The sequence below is a fragment of the Eptesicus fuscus genome, chromosome 19 (assembly GCF_027574615.1).
Source record: "Eptesicus fuscus isolate TK198812 chromosome 19, DD_ASM_mEF_20220401, whole genome shotgun sequence".
Taxonomy (NCBI): Eukaryota; Metazoa; Chordata; class Mammalia; order Chiroptera; family Vespertilionidae; genus Eptesicus; species Eptesicus fuscus.
In genome coordinates this window covers 514,644-535,464 of record NC_072491.1, presented here as the reverse complement: position 1 = coordinate 535,464, position 20,821 = coordinate 514,644, and the positions used below count along the sequence as shown (strand labels likewise).

At 70.3% G+C, this 20,821-nt stretch overlaps 1 protein-coding gene across 6 annotated transcripts in view; it reads right to left on the bottom strand.

Moving 5' to 3' along the window:
* Positions 1–689: 689 nt before the first annotated feature.
* Positions 690–20,821, bottom strand: part of PLEC (plectin) — a 56,683-nt gene continuing 36,551 nt past the window's right edge. For all 6 annotated transcript variants that reach the window (XM_054708567.1, XM_054708572.1, XM_054708571.1 and 3 more), the window contains 24 exons: positions 20,698–20,817; positions 20,515–20,610; positions 20,182–20,309; positions 19,839–19,932; positions 18,876–19,030; positions 18,477–18,795; positions 18,318–18,395; positions 17,995–18,156; positions 17,632–17,736; positions 17,285–17,380; positions 17,015–17,140; positions 15,757–15,909; positions 15,511–15,665; positions 15,298–15,424; positions 15,026–15,209; positions 14,699–14,856; positions 14,433–14,611; positions 12,597–12,735; positions 12,151–12,507; positions 11,963–12,046; positions 11,486–11,590; positions 11,256–11,354; positions 7,068–10,448; positions 690–6,982 (listed from right to left, as the gene is read on the bottom strand). In XM_054708567.1, coding sequence (XP_054564542.1) covers positions 749–6,982; positions 7,068–10,448; positions 11,256–11,354; positions 11,486–11,590; positions 11,963–12,046; positions 12,151–12,507; positions 12,597–12,735; positions 14,433–14,611; positions 14,699–14,856; positions 15,026–15,209; positions 15,298–15,424; positions 15,511–15,665; positions 15,757–15,909; positions 17,015–17,140; positions 17,285–17,380; positions 17,632–17,736; positions 17,995–18,156; positions 18,318–18,395; positions 18,477–18,795; positions 18,876–19,030; positions 19,839–19,932; positions 20,182–20,309; positions 20,515–20,610; positions 20,698–20,817 — 12,834 coding nt within the window. In that variant the 3' untranslated portion in view covers positions 690–748. The remainder of the gene's footprint in view (positions 6,983–7,067; positions 10,449–11,255; positions 11,355–11,485; positions 11,591–11,962; positions 12,047–12,150; positions 12,508–12,596; positions 12,736–14,432; positions 14,612–14,698; positions 14,857–15,025; positions 15,210–15,297; positions 15,425–15,510; positions 15,666–15,756; positions 15,910–17,014; positions 17,141–17,284; positions 17,381–17,631; positions 17,737–17,994; positions 18,157–18,317; positions 18,396–18,476; positions 18,796–18,875; positions 19,031–19,838; positions 19,933–20,181; positions 20,310–20,514; positions 20,611–20,697; positions 20,818–20,821) is intronic.

Below are 20,821 nucleotides of genomic sequence, written 5' to 3'. Positions count from 1 at the left end.
CCAGGTGCACCGAGGGGGGGGGTAGGGGGGGCCGTCTCACCCCAAGCTGGGGCCATCGGGGCCGGGTGTGCGAGGCGGACACAGAAGGCACTTACTAGGAGCGGAGGCTGAAGGCAGAAGCCAGAGCCTGGGGTCTCAGGAGAGTGTCGGGGGCTGGGGGCTGGGGACAGAGCCCGGCCAGCTGGCCCTGCAGGCAGGACCCTCATCTTCTCATGGGGAAGGGGCTGCTCTGGACAGACGGGACGAGACGGGTGACACAGGACCCGCGGCCTCCCCCCAAGGCCCACGGGGCCAGCTGGTCAGTCCTGGAAGATGAGAAAGCGCCAGACCCGGGGGCCCTGCCAGGGACGGGGCCCCCTGCCCCGAGCAGCCAGGACTGGGGCTGCTTGGTCGTTGAGCGGGGCCGGCCTACAGGGTGGGGGACCTCACCGCATAGAACCCCTGGGGAGGCAGGAGGGCTGGGTTGGGGGCCCTGCTCTGGGCCCTGCAAGGCACCTGGCTGTGGTGAGTGGCAGGTAGAGGAGGAGGACCGAGGGGGTGGGGTGGTCAGCGGGGCTAGGCCAGCCCTGACCCCCGAGACACAGGGCGGCCTGGACGGCACGCCGTGCACACGTCAGTCTGGTCTTTTTGGTTAAACTTGAGGCACCGCTCGGGAGGAAGACACCGTTAAACGTGACAGAAGGAAAGCCTGGGAGCCTGGCGGGGAGCCTGGCCACATGCAGAGCGGGTGGGCGGGGGGCAGGTGGGCTCAGGCCGTGGTGGACTCGGGGCCCCCGAGGGAGGGGGAGGGCCCCGAGGTGGTGTAGCGGCGGCCGTAGCCGGAGGAGGAGTAGGAGGAGGAGGAGAAGGTCATGGAGAAGCCGGAGCCCGTGGCGTCGAAGCTGCCCCGGCGGGAGCCGGCCCGGGAGCCGGTGCGGGAGCCGGTGCGGGAGCCGGCCGTGGAGCCGGAGCCGCTGACGCTGTAGGGGCTGTAGTAGCCCTTGCTGGACTGGGCGGCCGCCTCCAGCAGCCGCAGCCCCGTGCCCTCCTCCACCATGCTGCGGTCCAGCGCGTCCTTGTAGGAGATCTTGAGCTTGGTCTTGGGGCAGGTGAGGTACTTGGAGTGCGCGCCCACGTCGCGCAGCTTCTGGGCGGTGCGGGCGTCCACCGTGCCGCGCTGCAGCGCCTCGTCGAGGGGCACGCGGCCCGGCGTGTCGGGCTCGATGAGGCCGCCGGTCAGGTACTGCACCTCCAGGAAGCGCTGCCCGGCCTCGTAGTAGAGCCAGCCCTTCCTCAGGGCCTGCGCGGCCGACATCTTGGCCTTGGTGCGCGGGTCCTCGAAGCCGTGGAAGGCCTTCTGGGCCAGGTTGATGCGATCCACCATGACCTTGTCCACCAGGCCCCTGCCGACGGCGTCGGCGACGGGGAAGCGCTCGCCGGTGCCGGGGTCGATGATGCCCCCCGTGCAGGCCTGCGCCTCCAGCAGCCGCTGCCCCGTGATGTTGTCCACCAGGTTGCGGTGCATGGCCTCCGTGATGGACACCTTCTCCAGCGTCTCCGTGTCCAGGATGCCGGCCACGGGGCCCGTCTCCTCGGTGGGGTCGGACCAGGAGGCCAGCTGCGTCCTGGAGGCGGCCGGGCTGATGGGGTAGGACGAGGACGACCCCACGGAGGACGAGCGGGAGCGGAAGCCGCCGGCGTTGCCCGAGAGCATGTCGGCGAACTCGGCGATGGAGAGCGTGCCGGCGCGGTACTGGTCCAGCACGGAGCGGTCGATGAGGTTCTTGGTGATGGCCTCGTCGATGTCGTACTGGCGGCCGGAGCGGCGGTCGATGATCATGGACTTGACCACGCCGTCCGAGGAGGAGGTGGTGATCTCCTCCCACTCGCACTCCTGCTCCGACAGTTCCAGGTAGGTCTGGTGGTCGATGAGGCCCTTGCGGTACGCCTCGTTCACCGACATCTCCTTGCCCGTCTCGGGGTCCACGATCACCACGCGGCGCTTGCGCACCGAGGACTTGGAGGACGTCTTCCGCTCGCGCTTCTTCTCCTTCAGCGGCAGCAGGCGCAGGCCCGTCTGCGGGTCGTCCACGCAGCGCTCCATCAGCTGCAGGTACGTGAGGTTCTCCTCCGTGTTGGGGTCGAAGAAGCCCTTGGTGTCGTCGCTCGGGTCGGCCAGGATGGCGTTCATCTCCTCGTCGAAGAGGCCGCGCTGGTAGGCCATCTCCACGGGCAGCCGGTGGCTCTCCTCGGGGTCGATGATGCCGCCCGTGGCGATCTGGGCCTCCAGCAGGCGGATGCCGTGATCCTTGAGGATCAGGCCCTTCTTCATGGCCTGGAAGAGGGAGATGAGCTTCCCGGAGTAGGGGTCCTTGTAGCCGGTCACCGCCCGCTCGGCCGACAGCAGCTTGTCCTTGAACTCGGGGCCCACGATGCCCATGCGCACGGCCTCCTCCACGGTCAGCTTGAGCCCCTTGATGGGGTCGATGACGTAGCCGGTGGCCGCCTGCGCCTCCAGGAGCTCGAAGGCCGTGCCCGGGCGGATGATGCCCTTCTTCATGGCCTGGTAGACCGACAGCCGCTCCTTGGTGGCGTCGACCAGCACGCCGGCGATGCAGCTGGTGCCCTCCAGGAACTTCTGCAGCGTCTTGGTGACCTCCTCCACCGAGGCCAGGCCCTCCTGCAGCTGCCGCGCGGTGGCCTCGTCCATGACCTGCGAGCGCACCAGCTCCTCCACGGTGATCTGCTTGCGCAGCCCGCGGAAGGTCAGCTTGCGGGCGTCCGAGAGCGGCAGGAGCAGCTGGCCGCTGTTCTCGTCGCGGCGGCAGCGCCGGAGCAGCTGCGTGTAGCTGAGGCGCTCGTCCGTGGAGGGGTCCAGGTAGCTGCGCACCTCGCTGGGCTCCGACAGCCGGTCGTGCGTGTCCTTGTTGAGGTAGCCGCGCTGGTAGGCCACCTCGAGCGGGAGGTGGAAGCCCAGGCGCGGGTCCACGATGCCGCCCGTCGCCAGCTGGGCGTCCAGCAGCCGCAGGGCCTCCTCGGCGGGGATCAGGTCCTTCCTCATGGCCTGGAAGAGCGAGATGGGCTGCTCCGTGTAGGGGTCCCGGTAGCCGGTCACGGCCCGCTCGGCCGACAGCAGCCGGTCGTGCAGCTCGGGGCCCACCAGCCCCTTCCGCACGGCCTCGTCCACCGTCAGCCGCTCGCCCTTCACGGGGTCCAGCAGGAAGCCCGTGGCCGCCTGGGCCTCCAGCAGCAGGCGGGCCACCTCGGCGCTCAGCAGCCCCTTCTTGAGGGCCTGGTAGACGGTCAGCGTCTGCTGGGAGCCGGGCAGGTACACGCCGGCCACGCAGCCCGTGCCGTAGAGGAAGCGCCAGGCGGACTCGGCCTCGAGCACCTCGCGCAGGCTCTTGGTGCCTTCCCGGAGCAGGCGGCAGGCCTCGCGGGAGATGATGCGCGCCTCGTACAGGTCCTCGGCCGTGAGACGGCGGCGCACGTAGTCGTAGGACGCCAGGTTCTGCTGGCGCACGATCTCCGTCTTCTCGATGATCTCGATGATGATGATGATCATGCGCTCCTTGGTCACCCGGCCGGCCTGGAAGTCGGCCATCAGCCGGGTCCGCTGCTCTTCCGGGATCAGGTCCGACTGCATCACCTCCCACAGCGACATGGTGGAGCCGCCCGGGCCGCCGCCGCCGCCGGCGCCGGCCGGGATTTCGATCTGCGTCTCCTCGAAGGCCTTCCGGGTCTCCTCCTCCGTGTACACCTGCGTCGTCTCCACCACCTCCACCTTCTCCGCCCCCTTCAGCGGCAGCAGGCGCAGGCCGGTCTCGGGGTCCTCCACGCAGCGCTCCAGCAGCTGCAGGTACGTGAGGTTCTCGTGCGTGTTGGGGTCGAAGAAGCCCTTGGTGTCGTCGCTCGGGTCGGCCAGCACGCGGCTCATCTCCTCGTCGAAGTAGCCGCGCTGGTAGGCCACGTGCACGGGGAGGCGGTGGCTGTGCACGGGGTCGATGATGCCGCCCGTGGCGATCTGGGCCTCCAGCAGGCGGATGCCGTGGTCCCGGAGCACCAGGCCCTTCTGCATGGCCTGGAAGAGGGAGATGGTGCTGCCCGAATACGGGTCCTTGTAGCCCGTCACGGCCTTCTCCGCCGACAGCAGCTTCTCGTGCAGCTCGGGGCCCACGACGCCCGCCTTCACCGCCTCGTGGACGTACAGCCGCTGGTTCCGCACGGGGTCCACCAGGAAGCCGGTGGCCGCCTGGGCCTCGAGCAGCAGCGTGGCCGTGCTGGGCCGGAGCAGGCCGCGCCGCATGGCCTCGTAGATGGTCACCTTCTCGTGGGAGTCCTCCAGGTAGACGCCGGCGAGGCAGCCGCCGCCCTGCAGGAGCGTCCGCACGGAGTCCACCTCCGACAGGTCCTTGACCGACGTCTTGCCGCCCTGGAGCTGCTCAAACTGGGCCTGGCTGAGGACCCCGGAGGCCAGGAGCTCGCTGGCCGGCACCGGGGCGCGGAGGCCGCTGAAGGAGAGCCGCTCCCTCCGCACGGTCTCCACCTCCTCCACGATGGTGACGACGATCTTGAGGATCTTCTCCACCGTGACCTTGCCCGTGCGGAACTGCTGCAGCAGCTCCCGCCGCTGCTCCTCCGTGAAGTACTCGGAGTGGATGAGCTCCCAGACGCTCACCGCCCGGCCCTGGAAGCTGCCCGCGGGCACCTCGACCGTGGCCTTCTGGAAGGCCTCGCGGGCCTGGACCTCCGAGTACCGCTCCTCCTGCCGGGCCCGGGCGGCCTTCTCCGACAGCGGCAGCAGGCTCAGCCCGGTCAGCGGGTCCGGCCGGCACTGCTGCTGCAGCTGGCCGTACGTGACCGGCTCCCGCGTCCGGGGGTCCACGTAGGTCTTGGCCTCGTCCCGGGGCGCCTTCAGGGCTTTGCGGGTGTCCTTGTCCAGGAAGCCCCGGGAGTAGGCCACGTCCAGGGGCACGCGGTGGCTCCTGCCGGGGTCCACGATGCCGCCCGTGGACAGCTGGGCGTCCAGCAGCCGGAGGCCCTGCTCCCTGGGGAGGAGGCCCTTCTTCAGGGCCTGGAACAGGGACACGCTCTGCCCCGAGTACGGGTCCTTGTAGCCCGTCACGGCCCTCTCGGCCGACAGCAGCTTCTCGTGCAGCTCGGGCCCCACCAGGCCGGCGCGCACGGCCTCGTCCACGGTCAGCCGGGCGCTGGTGGCGGGGTCAACCATGTGCCCGGTGCCGGCCTGGGCCTCCAGCAGGGCCACGGCCACCTCCGGCGGCAGCAGGTCTCTCCTCAGGGCCTCGTAGAGGCTCAGCTTCTGCCCGGCTTCTTCCAGCCACACGCCCGCGATGATGTCGCTGCCCCGCAGGGCCTGGCGCACGGCGTCCAGCTCCGCGACCTCGCGCACCGAGCGCTCGCCCTGCTGCAGCTGGCGGAGGAGGTCGCGGTTGATGACCCTGCTCTCCAGCAGCTCGGCGGCGGGCACCAGGGCGCGCAGGCCCTCGAAGCACAGCTGTCCCTTCTGCTCGTGCTCCTCGACCACGGTGATGACGATCTTGATGATCTTCTCCACCGTGACCTTGCCCGTGCGGAACTGGCGCAGCAGGTCCCGCCGCTGCTCCGCCGTGAAGTACTCGGAGTTGATGATCTCCCAGATGGTCACCGTCCTGCCCTGGAAGCTGCCGAACGGCGCCGAGATGGTGGCCTTCTTGAACACGTCCCGGGCCTCCGAGTCCGTGTAGACCAGCTCGCCGGCCTTGGCCGCCCGGTCGGTGAGCGGCAGCAGGCGCAGGCCGGTCTCGGGGTCCTCCACGCAGCGCTCCAGCAGCTGCAGGTACGTGAGGTTCTCCTGCGTGTTGGGGTCGAAGAAGCCCTTGGTGTCGTCGCTCGGGTCGGCCAGCACGCGGCTCATCTCCTCGTCGAAGTAGCCGTTCTTGTAGGCCACCTCCACGGGCACGCGGTGGCTGTGCACGGGGTCGATGATGCCGCCCGTGGCGATCTGGGCCTCCAGCAGGCGGATGCCGTGGTCCCGGACGATCAGGTCCTTCTGCATGGCCTGGAAGAGGGAGATCTGCTCCCCGGTGTAGGGGTCCTTGTAGCCGGTGACGGCCCGCTCGGCCGACAGCAGCTTGTGGTGCAGCTCGGGGCCCACGAGGCCCTCCTTCACGGCCTCGTTGACCGTCAGCCGCCGGTTGCGCACGGGGTCCAGGAGGAAGCCCGAGGCCGCCTGGGCCTCCAGCAGGATGAGTGCCGTGCCGGGGCTCAGCAGCTGCCGCTGCAGGGCCGCGTACACGCTCAGCTTCTCGCGGGCGGGCTCCAGCAGCAGGCCCGCGATGCTGCTGCGGCCCTGCAGGTAGCGGCGCACGTCCTCCCGCTGCGCCAGCTCGGCCACCGTGGTGCGGCCCTGCTCCAGCCGCTGCAGCTCCTCGGGGCGCAGGATGCCCACGTCCTGCAGCCGCCGGGCCGGCACCTTCCGCCGCAGGCCGTCAAAGGCGAACTCGGGCTCCGCCTCCGCGGCCGGGCCGTCGGGGGCGTCCCGGCCGTTGGGCAGGGTCTTGGCGGCCGCGGCCTGCGAGGCAGCAATCTCCTCGGAGTGGGCCAGCGCGGCGCGGTGCTCCTCCTCCAGCCGCTGCAGCCGCTCCCGCAGCCTCTGGTTCTCCTCGGCCAGCAGCTTCTCCTGCGCCTGCCGCTGCTGCTCCAGGCGCTGCAGCTCCTCTTGCTTGCGCCGCACGCCCTCTTCGGCCTCGCGCTGCCGCCGCCGGGCCTCCTCCATGCTGGCCACCAGCTGCTGCTTCTCCTGCTCCATCTGCTGCTGCTGCCGCTGCTGCTCCTCCCGCAGCGTCTTCGCCTTGGCCACCTCGTCCTGGAACAGCCGCTCCAGCTTGGCCTTCTCCTGCTCGATGAGGTGCTCCCGCTGCAGCAGGCTGTCCTTCTCCGACAGGAAGCTCTGCTGCAGGGCCTGCGTCTCCTGCAGCAGCTGCTCCTGCGTCACCGTCTGCATCTGTGGAGGGGGAGGGCGGTCAGGGACCTCAGCCCGGGCCCCCCCACCCCGCCCGCCCCTCCCTGAACGCGCGAGAAGCTGGTACCTCCTCCGACTTGAGCTGGAGTAACCTGGCCTCCTGCTTGAGCTTCTCCTTCTCGCGCTCCAGCTCGGCGATCGCCTCCCGCAGGCGCTCGGCGTCCTGGTCGCTCTGCTGCCGCTGGATCTCCAGCGTCTGCACCAGAGTCACCTTCTCCTGCGTGGCGAGCTCCGTGCGGTGCAGCTTCTCGCCGATCTCCTCCGCCTGCTTCCGGAAGCGCTGGGCGTCCTCCTCCGCGCGGGCCTGCGCCCGGCTCATCTCGGCCACGCGCAGCTTCAGGCGCTCCGCCTCGGCGCTCATCTCCAGCTGCCGCTGCCGCTCGGCCTCCAGGGTCCGCTGGAAGCCCTGCGTCTCCTGCGCCAGCTGCTGCTCCATCTGCGCCTTGTCCTCCTGCAGGCGCCGGGCCTGCTCCTGCGCCAGCTCCTTCTGCTGCTGCAGCAGCTCGGCCTCGGCCTTGAGCCGCGTGGCCTCCTGCACCGCCTGCATCTTCTCCTTGAGCATCTTCTCGGCCAGCGCCCGCTGCTGCGCCAGGTCCTCCTCCGCCAGCTGCCGCAGCCGCGCCGCCTCCTGGGCCGCCACGCTCAGCCGTGCGGCCTCCTCCGCCACCTGCTTCATCTTCTCGGCCTCCTCCTCCAGGAAGCGCTGCGTGTTGTCCTTGTCGCGCAGGATGAGCGCGCGGTTCTCCGCCTCGATGCGCGCCTTGAGCTTGCCCAGCTCCTCCATCTGCACGCGCACCGAGAAGAGCTCCTCCTCCACCTGGCTGCGCTGGCGCGCCGCCTCCGTCACCTCCGCCTTCAGCCGCTGCAGCTCCTCGTCCAGGATGCCCTTCTGGTGGTCGGTCTCCTCCAGCTGCAGCCGCAGGGTCGTCAGCTCCTGCTCCACCTGCGCCTTCTGCCGCAGCGTCTGCTCCGCGAACTTCTTGTGCTTCTCCATCTCCGCGTCGGCCGCCTGTTTCTGCCGCAGGGCCGCCTGCTCCGCCTGCGCACGCCGCTTCGCCTCCTGCTCGGCTTCCTTCCGCAGCTTCTCCGCGGCGGCCTGCGCCTGCGCCCGGGCCTGCGCCTCTTGCTCCGCCGACTGCTTCAGCCGCTCCGCCTCCTCCACCTGCATGCGCGACTGTGCTGCTTCCCGCTCGGCCTGCTCCCGCGCCTCCTCGGCCTCTTCGGCGGCCCGCCGAGCGGCCTCTGCCTCGCCGCGCAGCCGCTCTAGCACGCTCTGCTCCTGCTGCAGGGTCTGCTGCAGCTCCTGCTCCTTCTGCTGCACCGCGAACACGTGCGCCTTCTCCTCCGCCTGCAGCCGCTTCTGCGCGGCGTCCTGGGCCAGCTGCAGCTGACGCGCCGACTCCTGCTCCGCGCGCTCGCGCAGGCGCCGCGCCTCCTCCACCTTGGCCTTGAGCCGCTCCACTTCCTCCAACGCCGCTTTGCGTTGCCGCGCCGCCTCCTCCTCGGCCGCCAGGCTCTTCTGCACGCGCTCCTCTGCCTCACGGCGCCGCTGCTCCTCTTCGGCCGCCAGCTGCCGCTGCCGCGTGGCCTCCAGCTCCGCCTGCTCCTTGCTGCGCAGCGTGTCCTCCGCGTTGCTGCGGATGCGCACCAGCTCGAGCTCCAGCTCCGCCTTGCCGGCGGCTGCGCGCTCGAAGCTCGCCTTCAGGGCCAGGATCTCCTCCTCCACCTGCCGCCGCTGCCGCAGCGTGTCCTCCACCAGCCCCTTCTGCCGCTCCATTTCGCTCTCCGAGGCCTTGCGCAGCTGAGCCAGCCGCTCCTCGATGTCCGCCTTGTGCTGGGCCGCCTGCTCCTCCAGCCGCCGCCGGTGGAAGGCCTCGTCCTCCGCCAGCCGCCGAAGGCGCTCATTTTCCGCCTCCTTCTCCTTCAGCGCGATCTCCGCCTCCGTCTTTAGCCGCGTGGCCTCGCTGATGGTGGCCAGCTTCTCCGTGAGCACCCGCTCCGCCTCCGCCCGCTGCCGCGCAGCATCTTCTTCCGCCAGCTGCCGCTGCCGCTTGGCCTCCTCCGCCAGGGCACGCAAGCGGGCGGCCTCCTCCGCCAACTCCCGGAAGCGCCCGGCCTCAGCTTCCAGCCGCTGCTTCGACTTCTCGCTGGTGGAGCGCGACTCCTCCTCGGCCCGGGCCTTGCTGGCCAGCAGCACCTCCATCTCGGCGCGCACCTTGGCCAGCTCCGCCTCCAGCTCCTGGCGCTTCTGCTTGGCCTCGGCCGCCTCGCGCTGCAGCCGCCCCAGCTCCTCCTCCAGCAGCAGCCGCTGCTGCTCCCCCTGCTCGGTCTCGGCCCGCAGCCGGATCAGCTCCTGCTCTGCGGCCAGGCGCTGCTGAGCCGTGCCCTCCGCCAGCTGCCGCTGCTTCTCCAGCTCCTGCTCGGCCAGCTCCCGCTGCCGCACCGCCTGCTCCTCCGCCTTGCCCCGCCGCCGCGCCTCACGCTCGGCCTCCTCCTTCTGCTTCTCCGCCTCGGCCTGCGCCAGGCTCTTCTGCTGCGCCACCTCTTCCGCCTGCAGCCGCAGCCGCAGCGCCTCGTTGGCCTTCAGCTGCCAGCGCTCCAGCTCCCTCTCGGCCTCCTCCCGGGCGCGCTCCGCCTCCGCCTGCTGCTGGGCGTGCCGCTCCGCCTCCTCGCGCAGCTGCGTCACGGTGACGTGCTCCTCCTGGAGGGTGCGCTCCAGCAGGGCCGTCTTCTCCGCGAAGGAGGCGCGCTTGCTCTGCAGTTCCGCCGCGGCGCTGCGCTGGGCCGTCTCCAGGGCCACCTGTACCTGGCGGGCCCGCTCGGCCTCCGCCTGCCGCAGACGGCGATCCGCCTCCTCCGCCTGCAGCCGCAGCTCCTCCAGCGCCTGCAGGGCCCGCTGCTTCTCCCGGGCGGCCTCCGCCTCCGCCTTCACGCGCAGGGCCAGCTCGGCCTCCGCCTGCTTCTTGCGCTGAGCCTCTTCCTGCACCTGCCGCCGCAAGCGCTCCGCCTCCTCCTGCGCCTGTCGCTTCTGCGCCTCGGCCTCCTCGGCGCGCGCCCGCAGGGCCTGGAGCTCGCCCTCGGCCCCGCCGCGCTGGCGCTCCGTGGTCTCCAGCTGCAGGCGCACCACGCGGATCTCCTCCTCGATGCGCACGCGGCTGCGCTCCGCCTCCTCCGCCTGCCGGGCCTTGGCCTGGATCTCGGCCTCCGAGCTCTGCCGCAGCTGCTGCAGCTCTTCCTGGATGCTGCGCTTCTGCTGCTGCGCGTCCACCGCGGCCTCCTCGCGCCGCACCACCTCCTCCTGCATGCGCCGCTGCAGCTCCTGAGCCTCCCGCTCGGCCTGCGCCTTGGCCTGCGCGTGCGTCTCCGCCAGCTGCCGCTGCTGCTCCAGCGCGGCCTCCACTTCGGCCAGGCGCTCCCGCTCCTCTGCCCGCTGCTGCTCGGCCAGCCTCTGTGGCCGCGGCAGAGAGAGGGAGAGAACCAGAGAGTGTGTGAGTGCGGGCCCGGCGCGCGGGGGGCACGGCACCGCCACAGTCCACGCGGACAGCACGATGGGGGGTCAGGGAGACAGAGGTCACAGCCCGGCGCAGAGGGAGCGTGCACCCGCCCGGGATACAGGGCAGCGAGCGCAGCTGGCACAGTTCTCACCGGCCCCGGGAGGAGGCTCAAGCACAGCCCCTCTTCCCTCAGACAGGCGGCGAGACAGACAGGAGAGAGAGCAAAGCAGAGGCTCGCAGGCCCTGAGCCGCACACCACCAGCCCTGCCCGAGCACGTGAGTGCGGGACCCGACCCCAAGGCGCCAGCGGGACCGTGGTGCAGACGGCCAGCTCAGAAGGACGCACACGCTTGCGCTGACCACAGAGGAGGCTGCAGGTGGGCCAACGGCGAGGCCGCCTGAGGAGCCGGAGAGCTGGTCCCCCCGCCTCACCCAAGGACACCCCCGCCCTGCCCGCAGCCCAGCACCCCAGCTCTTCCAGAGCAGCAGCCGCGAGGAGCGAGGAGCGGCGACGTGGGCTCCCGAGGAAGAACCCCAAGGAGAGCCGGTGGGGCAGCCGGTGGGGCAGGTGCACACACAGAGGAGGAGGAGGAGGTGCCAGCCACCGTGGAGAGCAGGCCGAGCTCAGAGTGGGGCGCTGGCGGCATCAGGCAGCGGGAGTGGGGGGCTGCGCGAAGTGATGACCCCGAGCCCCCAGGGCTGCGTCTGGGCAGCGGGAGCCCCGCCCCCGCCCCGCCCCCCGCCCCTGCCCCCCGCCGTACCTCTTCCTCCTCCATGCGCCGCAGCGTCTCGCTGATGAACTTGATGTACTGGCTCGTCAGCATGGTCAGCTCGCTGTAGCGCGTGCGCAGGTCCACGTACTGGGGGTGGGAGGGGGGCGGGAGGGGGGCAGCCAGGGTCAGTCCTGCCCCCGCCACGGCCCGAGCCACCCGGCCACGGCCCGAGCCACCCGGCCACGCCCCGAGCCACCAGGCCACGCCCACCGCCTCACCTCCTGGATGACGCTCTCAGACCCGGACTGGACCTTGGGCTTCTTGGCCGGAGAGGCCACGGGCTCCAGCTGCGCCTTGTATGTGATCAGCTGGAGCTCATAGTCCTGCGGGGGGACACGGGGAGACACGGGGAGACACCGTGAGCCGCCGGCTCACCCCGCCCCCACCCCCGCCAGCTAGGCCTGTGCCTGGGGCCACCCTGAGGGTTCAGGCCCCAGGTCCCCAGCCTGGCTGAGAGGGCAGGAGGCAAAAGCCTCACTTTTGGAAAAAAAAATTTACTTTTAATTGATTTCAGGGCAGGAGAGAGAGAGAGAGAGAGAGAGAGAGAGAGAGAAACGGCCATGACGAGAGAGAATCATGGATCGGCTGCCTCCTGCACGCCCCCCACTGGGGTCGAGCCCACAACCCAGGCCTGTGCCCTGACCGGGAATCGGACTGTGACCTCCTGGTTCCGGGGCCGACGCTCAGCCGCTCACCTTGATGGCGTTGATGTACTGCTTGGCGAACCGCTGGCACTCCTCCACCTTCTCCCCGTGGCGCGCGACTTCCTCCAGCAGCGCCTGGGGGGGCGGAGGGTGGTCAGCACGGGCCATGGCCCCCCCAACCCCCCCCCGGCCCCCCCCAACCCCCCCCCCCGGCCCCAGCCACCCTGGCCCAGGCCCACCTTCTCCTGCCGCAGCTGCTCCCGCACGGCCTGGCTGTTGGCCAGCGGCAAGGCCTGGATCTGCTCCTGCCGCTGCTTGGCGTCCTGCAGCCAGGCGCCCAGCGGGTCGGCGCTCTCCCGGTAGTACCGCAGCTGCCGGCCCAGCTGCTCCAGCTCCCGCTGCCGCAGGTCGTTCTGGGCCAGCACCGCCTGCCAGCGCTCCAGCAGCTGGGCCACCCGCTCTCGCCAGCGCTCCACCTCCACGTCCCGCTCCCCGTGCCGCTGCTGCAGCCGCTCCCCCACCTCCTGCGCCCCCCGCAGCTCGTCCCGCAGGGCATCGAACACGGGCTGCTGCGCCTCCGCCTGGGCCCGCAGCTTCTGTTGGGGACGGAGGGGCGGTGCTGCTTCAGCCCGAGGCCCTGCCGCCCGCCCCCGGGCCCCCCGCCCGGCCGGTCTGAGGGCGGTACCTTGAGCGCAGCCTTGGTGGCCTCGAGCTCCGGGAGGGTGGCGGGCACGGCCTGGGCCTCCTTGAGCTGCTCCTCGTGGTGCCGGAGCACCTCCTCGGCCCCCTGGGTGCCGCGGATCACCAGGCTGATGGTCTTGAGCCTGGGGGAGAGCAGGTAGAGCTGGGGGTGGGGCCGGCTCCGGGAGGATCAAGGGGAGAGTGCTCGGGGACCTCGGGGTACGGATGCTGGCGCTGCGATGGAGGCCGTGCTGGCCGGACACAGCGCTTACACCTGTGGCCTGGGAGCGCTCAGCCTTCCCGCCCCAGGCAGGGGACAGGGACCTGTCAGCCTCGCTGGGTAACGCCCGGCAGGCGTGGCTCAGGGGTTGAGTCTCGACCTATGAACCAGGAGGTCACAGCTCAATTCCGTTCAGGGCACATGCCCAGGTTACGGGCTCGATCCCTGGTGTGGGGCGTGCGGGGGGGGCGGCCGATCAATGATTCTCTCTCATCACTGGTGTCTCTATCTTCTCCCTCACCCTTCCTCTCTGAAGTAAATAAAAACATAAAATAAAAAGAAAGAAAAGGCCCTAACCGGTTTGGCTCAGTGGATAGAGCGTCGGCCTTCGGACTCAAGGGTCCCAGGTTCGATTCCGGTCAAGGGCATGTACCTTGGTTGCAGGCACATCCCCGGTGGGGGTTGTGCTGGAGGCAGCTGATCGATGTTTCTCTCTCATCGATGTTTCTAACTCTCTATCCCTCTCCCTTCCTCTCTGTAAAAAATCAATAAAATATATTAAAAAAAAAAAAAAAAGAAAAAAAGAAAGAAAAGGTGGGTGAGAGGTAGGCATGTTGCCACCACGTCGAAGGGACTAAGAAACGACACGTCGAAAACAAGGACGTGGGACGCGGGCGGGACTGGGAGGGTGAGTCCGAGATGCGACGGAGGGGGGGGGGGTCCTGTCTCCCCTTGTGAAGGAGAAGCAGGGAGCCCCGTGTGTGCACGCTGATGAGCCAGAGGCCAGAAGGGGGCCCTGGGCTGGAGGACGAGGCGAATGGGAGGACGACCCGAGGGCTCTGCATTTCCCCAGACGCGGGGCCGAGGGGTGGGAGGCAGGTGCAGGTCCCCCATAACGACCTCGGCACGGGCCCCTCCCACATCCACAGCCCCATGCCCTGCTTGCCCACCCCCTGCCCACCCCCGAGGAGCCGCTGGAGGTGGCTGGCGCCCCCCTCACTCCCCCGTGGGCCTTCCTCACCCTCCTGGGCTCCACCCTCTGCCCGTCCCCGGTCCACACTTCCCTCAGACACCCCAGCTCCTGACATCACACGGGTGGGATCCCCCCAAGTCCTCACTCCCACAGCCCCCACCTCAGGGAGCCACCCCTCTCGGCCCGGGTCCAGTCATTAGGAAGTCCCGCCCTCAAGGCACAGGGCTGAACCCTTCTCCACGTCCATGACCCCCACCTTGGTCCACACCCACCACCTCTTTTTTTGGTTGTTTATCCTCATCCAAGGATGTCTCCCCACTGATTTTAGAGCGAGTGGACGAGAGGGAGGGAGAGAGACACATCGATGTGAGAGAAACACAGCGATTGGGTGCCTGCTGCACGCGTCCCGACGGGGGCCCAGGCCGGGGAGGAGCCTGCAGCCAAGCACCATGCCCTTGACCGGAATTGAACCCGGGACCCTCCGGTCCGTAGGCCGACCCTCTATCCACTGAGCCACACCGGCCAGGGCCACACCCACCACCCCGTGAGCACCCCCTCCACAGACCCCCCACCGCCAGCCTGTCCCCCCACACGTGGGGGTTGGCCTCTGCTCAGCACCCTCCCGGTCGGGGCCCCGGCGCACTCACTTCTCCAGGTAGATGGCCGAGAGGCTGCGGACCTGCTCCAGCTTGCCCAGGGTCAGCTCCAGCTCCGAGCGCAGCGTGGGGGCGGCCGGGGAGGGCTCGGGCAGGGCCAGGACCTTCTCGGCCTCCTCAGAGAGCCGGGCAACCCCCTTGCCCAGCCCTTCCACCTCCGCCTGTGCTTTCTGAGGGGAGAGCGAGGAGAGGTGAGCTGAGCACGGAGCCCGGGGGGAGGGGAGGGGAGGGGAGGGGAGGGGAGGGGGGACGCCTGCCTGCTGCTCGGCGATGCGCTGGGCACACTCCCGCGCAGGCTCCTTGTCCAGCGGCAGCCGCAGGCGGTGCACGGTGCGCGTCTCGCAGGCCTCCAGCTGCAGCCGGATGTCCTTGAGCTCAGAGATGCAGCGCTGACAGCGGGACTCCTCCTGCTCACCTGGGGACGCGAGCTGCTCAGACGCTGCCCACCCGTCTGCCTGCCCAGGCTACAAGCCTACCCGCCCGCCCGCTCAGGCCACAAGCCCGCCCGCCCGCTCAGGCCACAAGCCCGCCCGCCCGCTCAGGCCACAGGCCCACCCGCCCACCCGCTCAGGCCACAGGCCTACCCTGCTCCAGGCTCTGCAGCAGCTGCTGGTAGTGGCGGCTGCAGGAGCTGTACTCGCGCTCGGCCTGCAGCCGGTCCTCGGGCCCGAAGCTGCCGGCGTCCTGGCTGTCCCGCAGGAAGGCCTGGTAGTGCAGCTCCAGGTTGCGCAGGGCCTGGCGCTGCTCCTCCGGCTTCAGCGTGCGGAACTGGGGGGGGGGGGGGGGGGCACAGGGAGCTGAGCACACAGGCAGGCCCGGGCGGAAGCCCCTGCCACGCCCCGTGGCCCCGGCCTACCGTGACCAGGGACCAGGAGCGGATGAGCTGCAGGTCCCGGCTGAGGCTCTGCCACGCCAGGAGGCTCTTCATGTCCACGTGCAGCTGGTGCCACAGCGTGACCAGCGCCTGGTGCTGGGCCTCCAGCCTGGCAGGTCAGGGTTCGGTCAGAGGTGCCAGGCACCCCCCCCACCTCCGCCACCCGCCCCAGCAGCCAGACCCCAGGCCACCCACCTGGCGACGGCCTCCTGGGCCTCCGGGTTGGGTGGGGGCACGAGGAAGCACACGGAGGGCACGGCGGCCTCGGAGCCGGAGCTGCTGACCACCTTCCAGTGGTTCGGCTGCACGGGGCCCACCAGCTGGCACTGGTCACCCTTGTGCACGGTCACCTGGGGCAGCGGAGCGGTCAGTGCGCCACGCCCCGACCCCCGCCGGCCCCTCGAACACACCCTCCACGGCGCCCCGCCAGCCCAGCCTCACCTCCACCTGCTTGTAGTCGCACACGGCCAGCAGCGGCACGCGGCCCCGCACGGGATGGGCCGGGTTGCGGGGCTTCAGCTGCACGATGGCCTTGGCGCGCTTGGCGAGGCCCGACAGGTGCCCCCTGTACTCGGTCAGCTGGTCCTTCTCGTCCTGAGGGGAGGGGGCGGGGCCGCCCAGGGGCTGTCACTCCGTGTCCAGGCAGCAGGTGCTCAGGGGACCGTCCGTGAGGCCCACCCCCCACCGTGCAAGGAGCCGGCACGCTGGGTGCCGCCACCCTGAGGCCAGGGGTCCTTCCATTGCCCAGGGAGGGGGCCAGGCGTGTGGAAACAGGACACGTGACCGAGGCAGGTCCCCAGGACGTGGCCTCCCGTGGCGCCTTCCTTCCTGGCCAGCGCTGAGCCCAAGGTCACACCCTCCAGGGGACGGGCCCCAGCTGCACTCTGGTCCCCAAACAGCCTGTCTCCTCTCCCCTCTCCCTCCGCTTGCCAGTCACCGCCCTCCTCCCGTTCAGCCCTCCAGGGGCCAGACCCACCAAGGACTGTCCAGGGGTTCAGGTCAAGGGTCCACCCGGAGCTGCCTGCGTCTCTCGTGGCCTCCTGGACCCCCAGCCCCCACTGACCCTCACTCCTGAGCACGGGAGCCCCAGCCAGCAGCTCCCTGCTTCTCTCTCCTCCGTCCCTCCCCCCAGCACTGCCAGAAGCCAGGCCCCTCCTGGGCGCCCCACCCCAGCCCAGGGCATGCTGCCTCCGCCCGCCTCAGCCCCTCGCTGTGCCAGCCCCTTAGGCATCAGGCTGAGACGCCCAAGGGCCCGTGTTCGGGGAAAGGGCTGCAGCAGAGCAGCTGCCCAGGGGCCCCGAGGGGGAGGGTTCCTCCCAGCTCCGGCCAGACACCTGCTGCCACCGTGCCCCCTGCCGGCCTCGCCCCCACACCCATCCCACCGTGCCCCCTGCCGGCCTCGCCCCACACCCATCCACTGTGCCCCCTGCCGGCCTCGCCCCCACACCCATCCACCGTGCCCCCTGCCGGCCTCGCCCCACACCCATCCCACCGTGCCCCCTGCCGGCCTCGCCCCACACCCATTCCACCGTGCCCCCTGCCGGCCTCGCCCCACACCCATCCACTGTGCTGACGGCCCCATCCGGCCCTCCACTCCCAGAGGGACCTTCCCAGAGCACCCGGGTGCCCAGACGCCACCACAGCCCCCCCCCCAGAGCCCCTTCACCCTGCCTGCCCCTCACCTGCGCCGCCAGCTCACCTGGGCATCCTGCAGCAGGTCCTCGAGGCGCGTGACGGTGATGGAGCGGTCGCAGGTGTACTTCCTGCGCAGCGTCTCCTGCAGCTTCCGCAGCTGCTCCTCGGCCTCCCGCACGTCTGAGAAGAACTGCAGCGGGAAGGGGCCAGGCTGGGCTCAGGGGCCGGGACACGCGCACAGCAGGGCGGTGCAGGGCCGGGGGGCGGGGCGCATGCCCCAGGGGTGGTCTAGGGGCTCCGGGGACACCGCCCCTGAGCGGTGTGGCGGGCTCACCTGGAAGTAGGCCGTGTTCTCCTTCAGGTGCGCCTCTACGCAGCAGCACAGCTGCAGCATCCAGCTCCACTGGGTCTGCAGGGCCGCCTGGAAGGACTGCGCACGGGTCCCTGTCAGCCTGCAGCCCCCCAGCCCTGGCCCTGCGTCCTCAGTCCCCGCAGCCCTGGCCCCCTCAGCCCTGGTCCCCTCAGGCCTGGTCCCCTCAGCCCTGGTCCCCTCAGCTCCGGTCCCCTCAGCCCTGGTCCCCTCAGCCCTGGTCCCCTCAGCTCCGGTCCCCTCAGCCCTGGTCCCCTCATCCCCGGTCCCTGCAGCCCCGGTCCCGAGCCCCCAGTCCCTGCAGCCCCCACCTCCACTGTGGGTCGAGCAGGGTGGTCCTCGCGCAGCAGCCGGTCCCCTGTGGTCTGGATCTCCTTGATCTTCTTTTCCTTCAGCTCCAGCTCACGCATCAGGGCCTGAGAGGAGGGCAGCAGGTCTCAGGGACAGCGTCAGGGCCGCACCGGGTCTGTCCGTCTCCCGACAAGGGGGCTCCCCCGTGGGGCCTGGAGCTGACTGCCCAGCCAGCACTGAGGGACTCTCCCCCGTGGGGCCTGGAGCTGACTGCCCAGCCAGCACTGAGGGACCCTCCCCCGTGGGGCCTGGAGCTGACTGCCCAGCCAGCACTGAGGGGCCACCAGCCTTGGGGTGCACTGGGGGATGCGGGGCCGCCTCACCGAGTAGCTCTCCTTCTTGGCGGCCATGTTGGCGTTGCGCTCGCTCCAGTCGAAGCCCACCTCCTCCTCCTCCTTCTCACTCAGCCACATCAGCTCCTTGGTGGCGGCGGCCACAAACCCGTGCAGGCTCTCCAGGGACCGCAGCCGGGCCTTGGAGGAGTTCTGGGGGCGAGCAGGGCGTGTCCACGGGACGGCCCGCCCCCCACCGCCGGCCCTCCAACCCTGGTCCTGGTAGCCTCCAGCCCCAGAGCCCCTGGTCCCAGCTGCCCACACCCCGTGGTTTCCGCCACGCGCCGGCCTGCAGCCAGGCCTGCCCCGCTCACCAGCAGCTTGGCGTACTGCAGGTCCAGCCGGCCCAGGCACTCCCGGTAGGTGCCCCGGATGGCCGGGGAGAGCTGACCCTGCAGGGGACCGGGAGGGTGAGGCCTGCGTGGCCGGGGCCCGGGCCCACCCCGAGGTCCGCCCCACGGGCACCCCCTCACCTCGTCGCTCCGCGCCCGCTCAATCTTGGCCCGGAACTCCTCGATGGACTGGTGCAGGCCGCGGTGGCTGCCCAGCTGCGCCTCCACGCTGGGGAGGTCCACGCCCCACTCGGCGCCGTCCACGCGGTGCTGGTTGTCCTCCACCCAGGCCAGCAGGTCCTGCAGGTAACGCAGCGTGGAGTCCTCGAGCTCGGGGCGCCGCTGGGTGGTCTGCAGGGTCACCTGGGTCACCTGGGTCACGGGGGCGGCCACGCCCGCCTTCAGCCGGAGGTTGTACTCGGTGCGGATGGCCACCAGGCGCTCGTGCAGGCGGTAAACCCTGGGGGGGGAGGGGCGGGAGGGTGAGCAGGGAACTGGTGCCCCAGCCCCCGGGGCCCACGGCGGGCGCACCCAGCCCACCTGCGGTACATCTGCTCGCCCTGCGGGTGCCGCCCGTCCTTCAGGGCCTGCACGTCGTTGAAGAGCAGCCGGATCATGGTGTCGGCCTTGTCCAGGTCCCGCTCCACCTCGCCCGCCCGCTGGGGCGCCTTGCCCGCGGCCAGCAGCCGGATGTCCTGCGTGGTGGGCGCCATGACTCAGACCCCGGCCCCGGCCTTTCCCCTTCCCTCCCTGCACATCCTCCTGATGCACAAAGTGCCAGCCCTGCCCGGCCAGGGCGGCTCAGTGGGTCGAGTGTCGGCCTGCAGACTGAAGGGTCACGGTTCGATTCCCGGGCAGGGCACACGCCCGGGTGGCGGGCTCGATCCCCAGTGTGGGGCGTGCAGGAGGCGCCGATCCATGATTCTCTCTCATCGCTGATGTTTCTCTCTCTCCCTCTCCCTTCCTCTCTGAAACCAATCTATAATAATAAAAGCCTAATATGCAAATCAGCCAAATGGTGGAACGACCGGTCACTATGACATGCACTGACCACCAGGGGGCAGACGCTCAATGATTCTCTCTCATCACTGATGTTTCTCTCTCTCTCTCCCCCTCTCCCTTCCTCTCGGAAATCAATAAAAATGTATTTTTTTTTTTTTAAATTGTCAGCCCTGGCCCTCTCGGGGACCAGGACCCTGTCCAGAGGCCTCACTGGGTCCAAGCAGCCAGCCCTTCACGGCCTCAGTCACGGCCCCTTCGTGCTCCTGGGCCTCGCCCGCCACGCCCTCCCAGCAGCAAGCCCTCCGCGCCTCTTCTGGGTCCTGCCTGGTGCCCAGAGCCAGCTCAGCCCAACTAGCAGTCAGAGTTGGCCACGTGCCAGGAGGGAGGAGCTGGGGGCCAGGAGGCGGGGCAGGTGTGGGTTCCTTCCCCCCCTCTCCCCCTCCCCCGCGTACCCCTCCCCGCCCCTTGCCCAGTCCAGCCCTGCCCCCGCTCCCCCCTCACCGACTGCAGCAGGGCGTCGGCCTGGTTCAGCTGCTCCTCGCACAGCCCGGCCTCCATCTGCAGTTTGCTGACGATGCGCTGAAGGCACTCCAGCCTAAGGCCCAACGCCAGGGACCAACGTGAGGGGACTGCCCGAGGGGGGACTGCCCGGCGGCTCCGGGTGGCAGAGCAGTGCCCGCTGCGCCCGGCCTCCCCGCCGGCCTGCAGCCCAGTGTCCCGCCGGCCAGTGTGGGTTTGCAGCCCGGGGGGGATTTCCTCCCCAGGCGGTGACTCATCCGCGGGTGGCTTCCCTGCCACCGCAGGGCCCCGCCCGCGACCGACCGCAGCCTCGGGCGCCACCCACCTCTCAAACTCGCTCCGGAGCAGCTTCTCCCGCTCCAGGATGGCCACGTGCAGCTTGCCCCACTCCTTCTCCACGTCCAGCGGGTGGTAGCCGGGTGGCACCTTGAGCTGGCCTGCCTGCACTGCCCCCTGTGGGCGGGAGCCAAACTCAGGCCTGGGCCGGCAGAGGGGTGGGGGTGCCCAGCCCCCCAGCCTCCAGGCCCCCAGCCCGCCCACCCGCCCTGAGGCTCAGGCGTGAGGCCAGGCCCCTCGACGGCCTCGCTGGCCTCCGGAACGCCCTCTCCTGAGCTCTGAAACGACCCCACGCACCACACCGCGCGGCGGCCCCGCTCACCTCGAGGGACTGGTAGATGCCCTTGGACCGGGTCTTGTCGGCCTCCTTGGCCGGGAGCTCTGTCTCCTTAAACTTCAGGAACTGGCACCACAGGATCTGTGGGGGCAGAGCTGTCAGCACCCAGGCCCGGGCTCCCACCGCGGCCCCGGGCCCCCGCCCGCCCGCGAGGACCGGGACGCCCACCTCGATCTCCTCGAAGCTGGAGGGGAATTTGCGCTCCTCGAAGACGGCGGTGTGGTGCCGCACCCACTGCAGCAGCAGCATCACCAGCTGCCGGTACTCCTGCCAGCGCAGTTGCAGCTCCTGG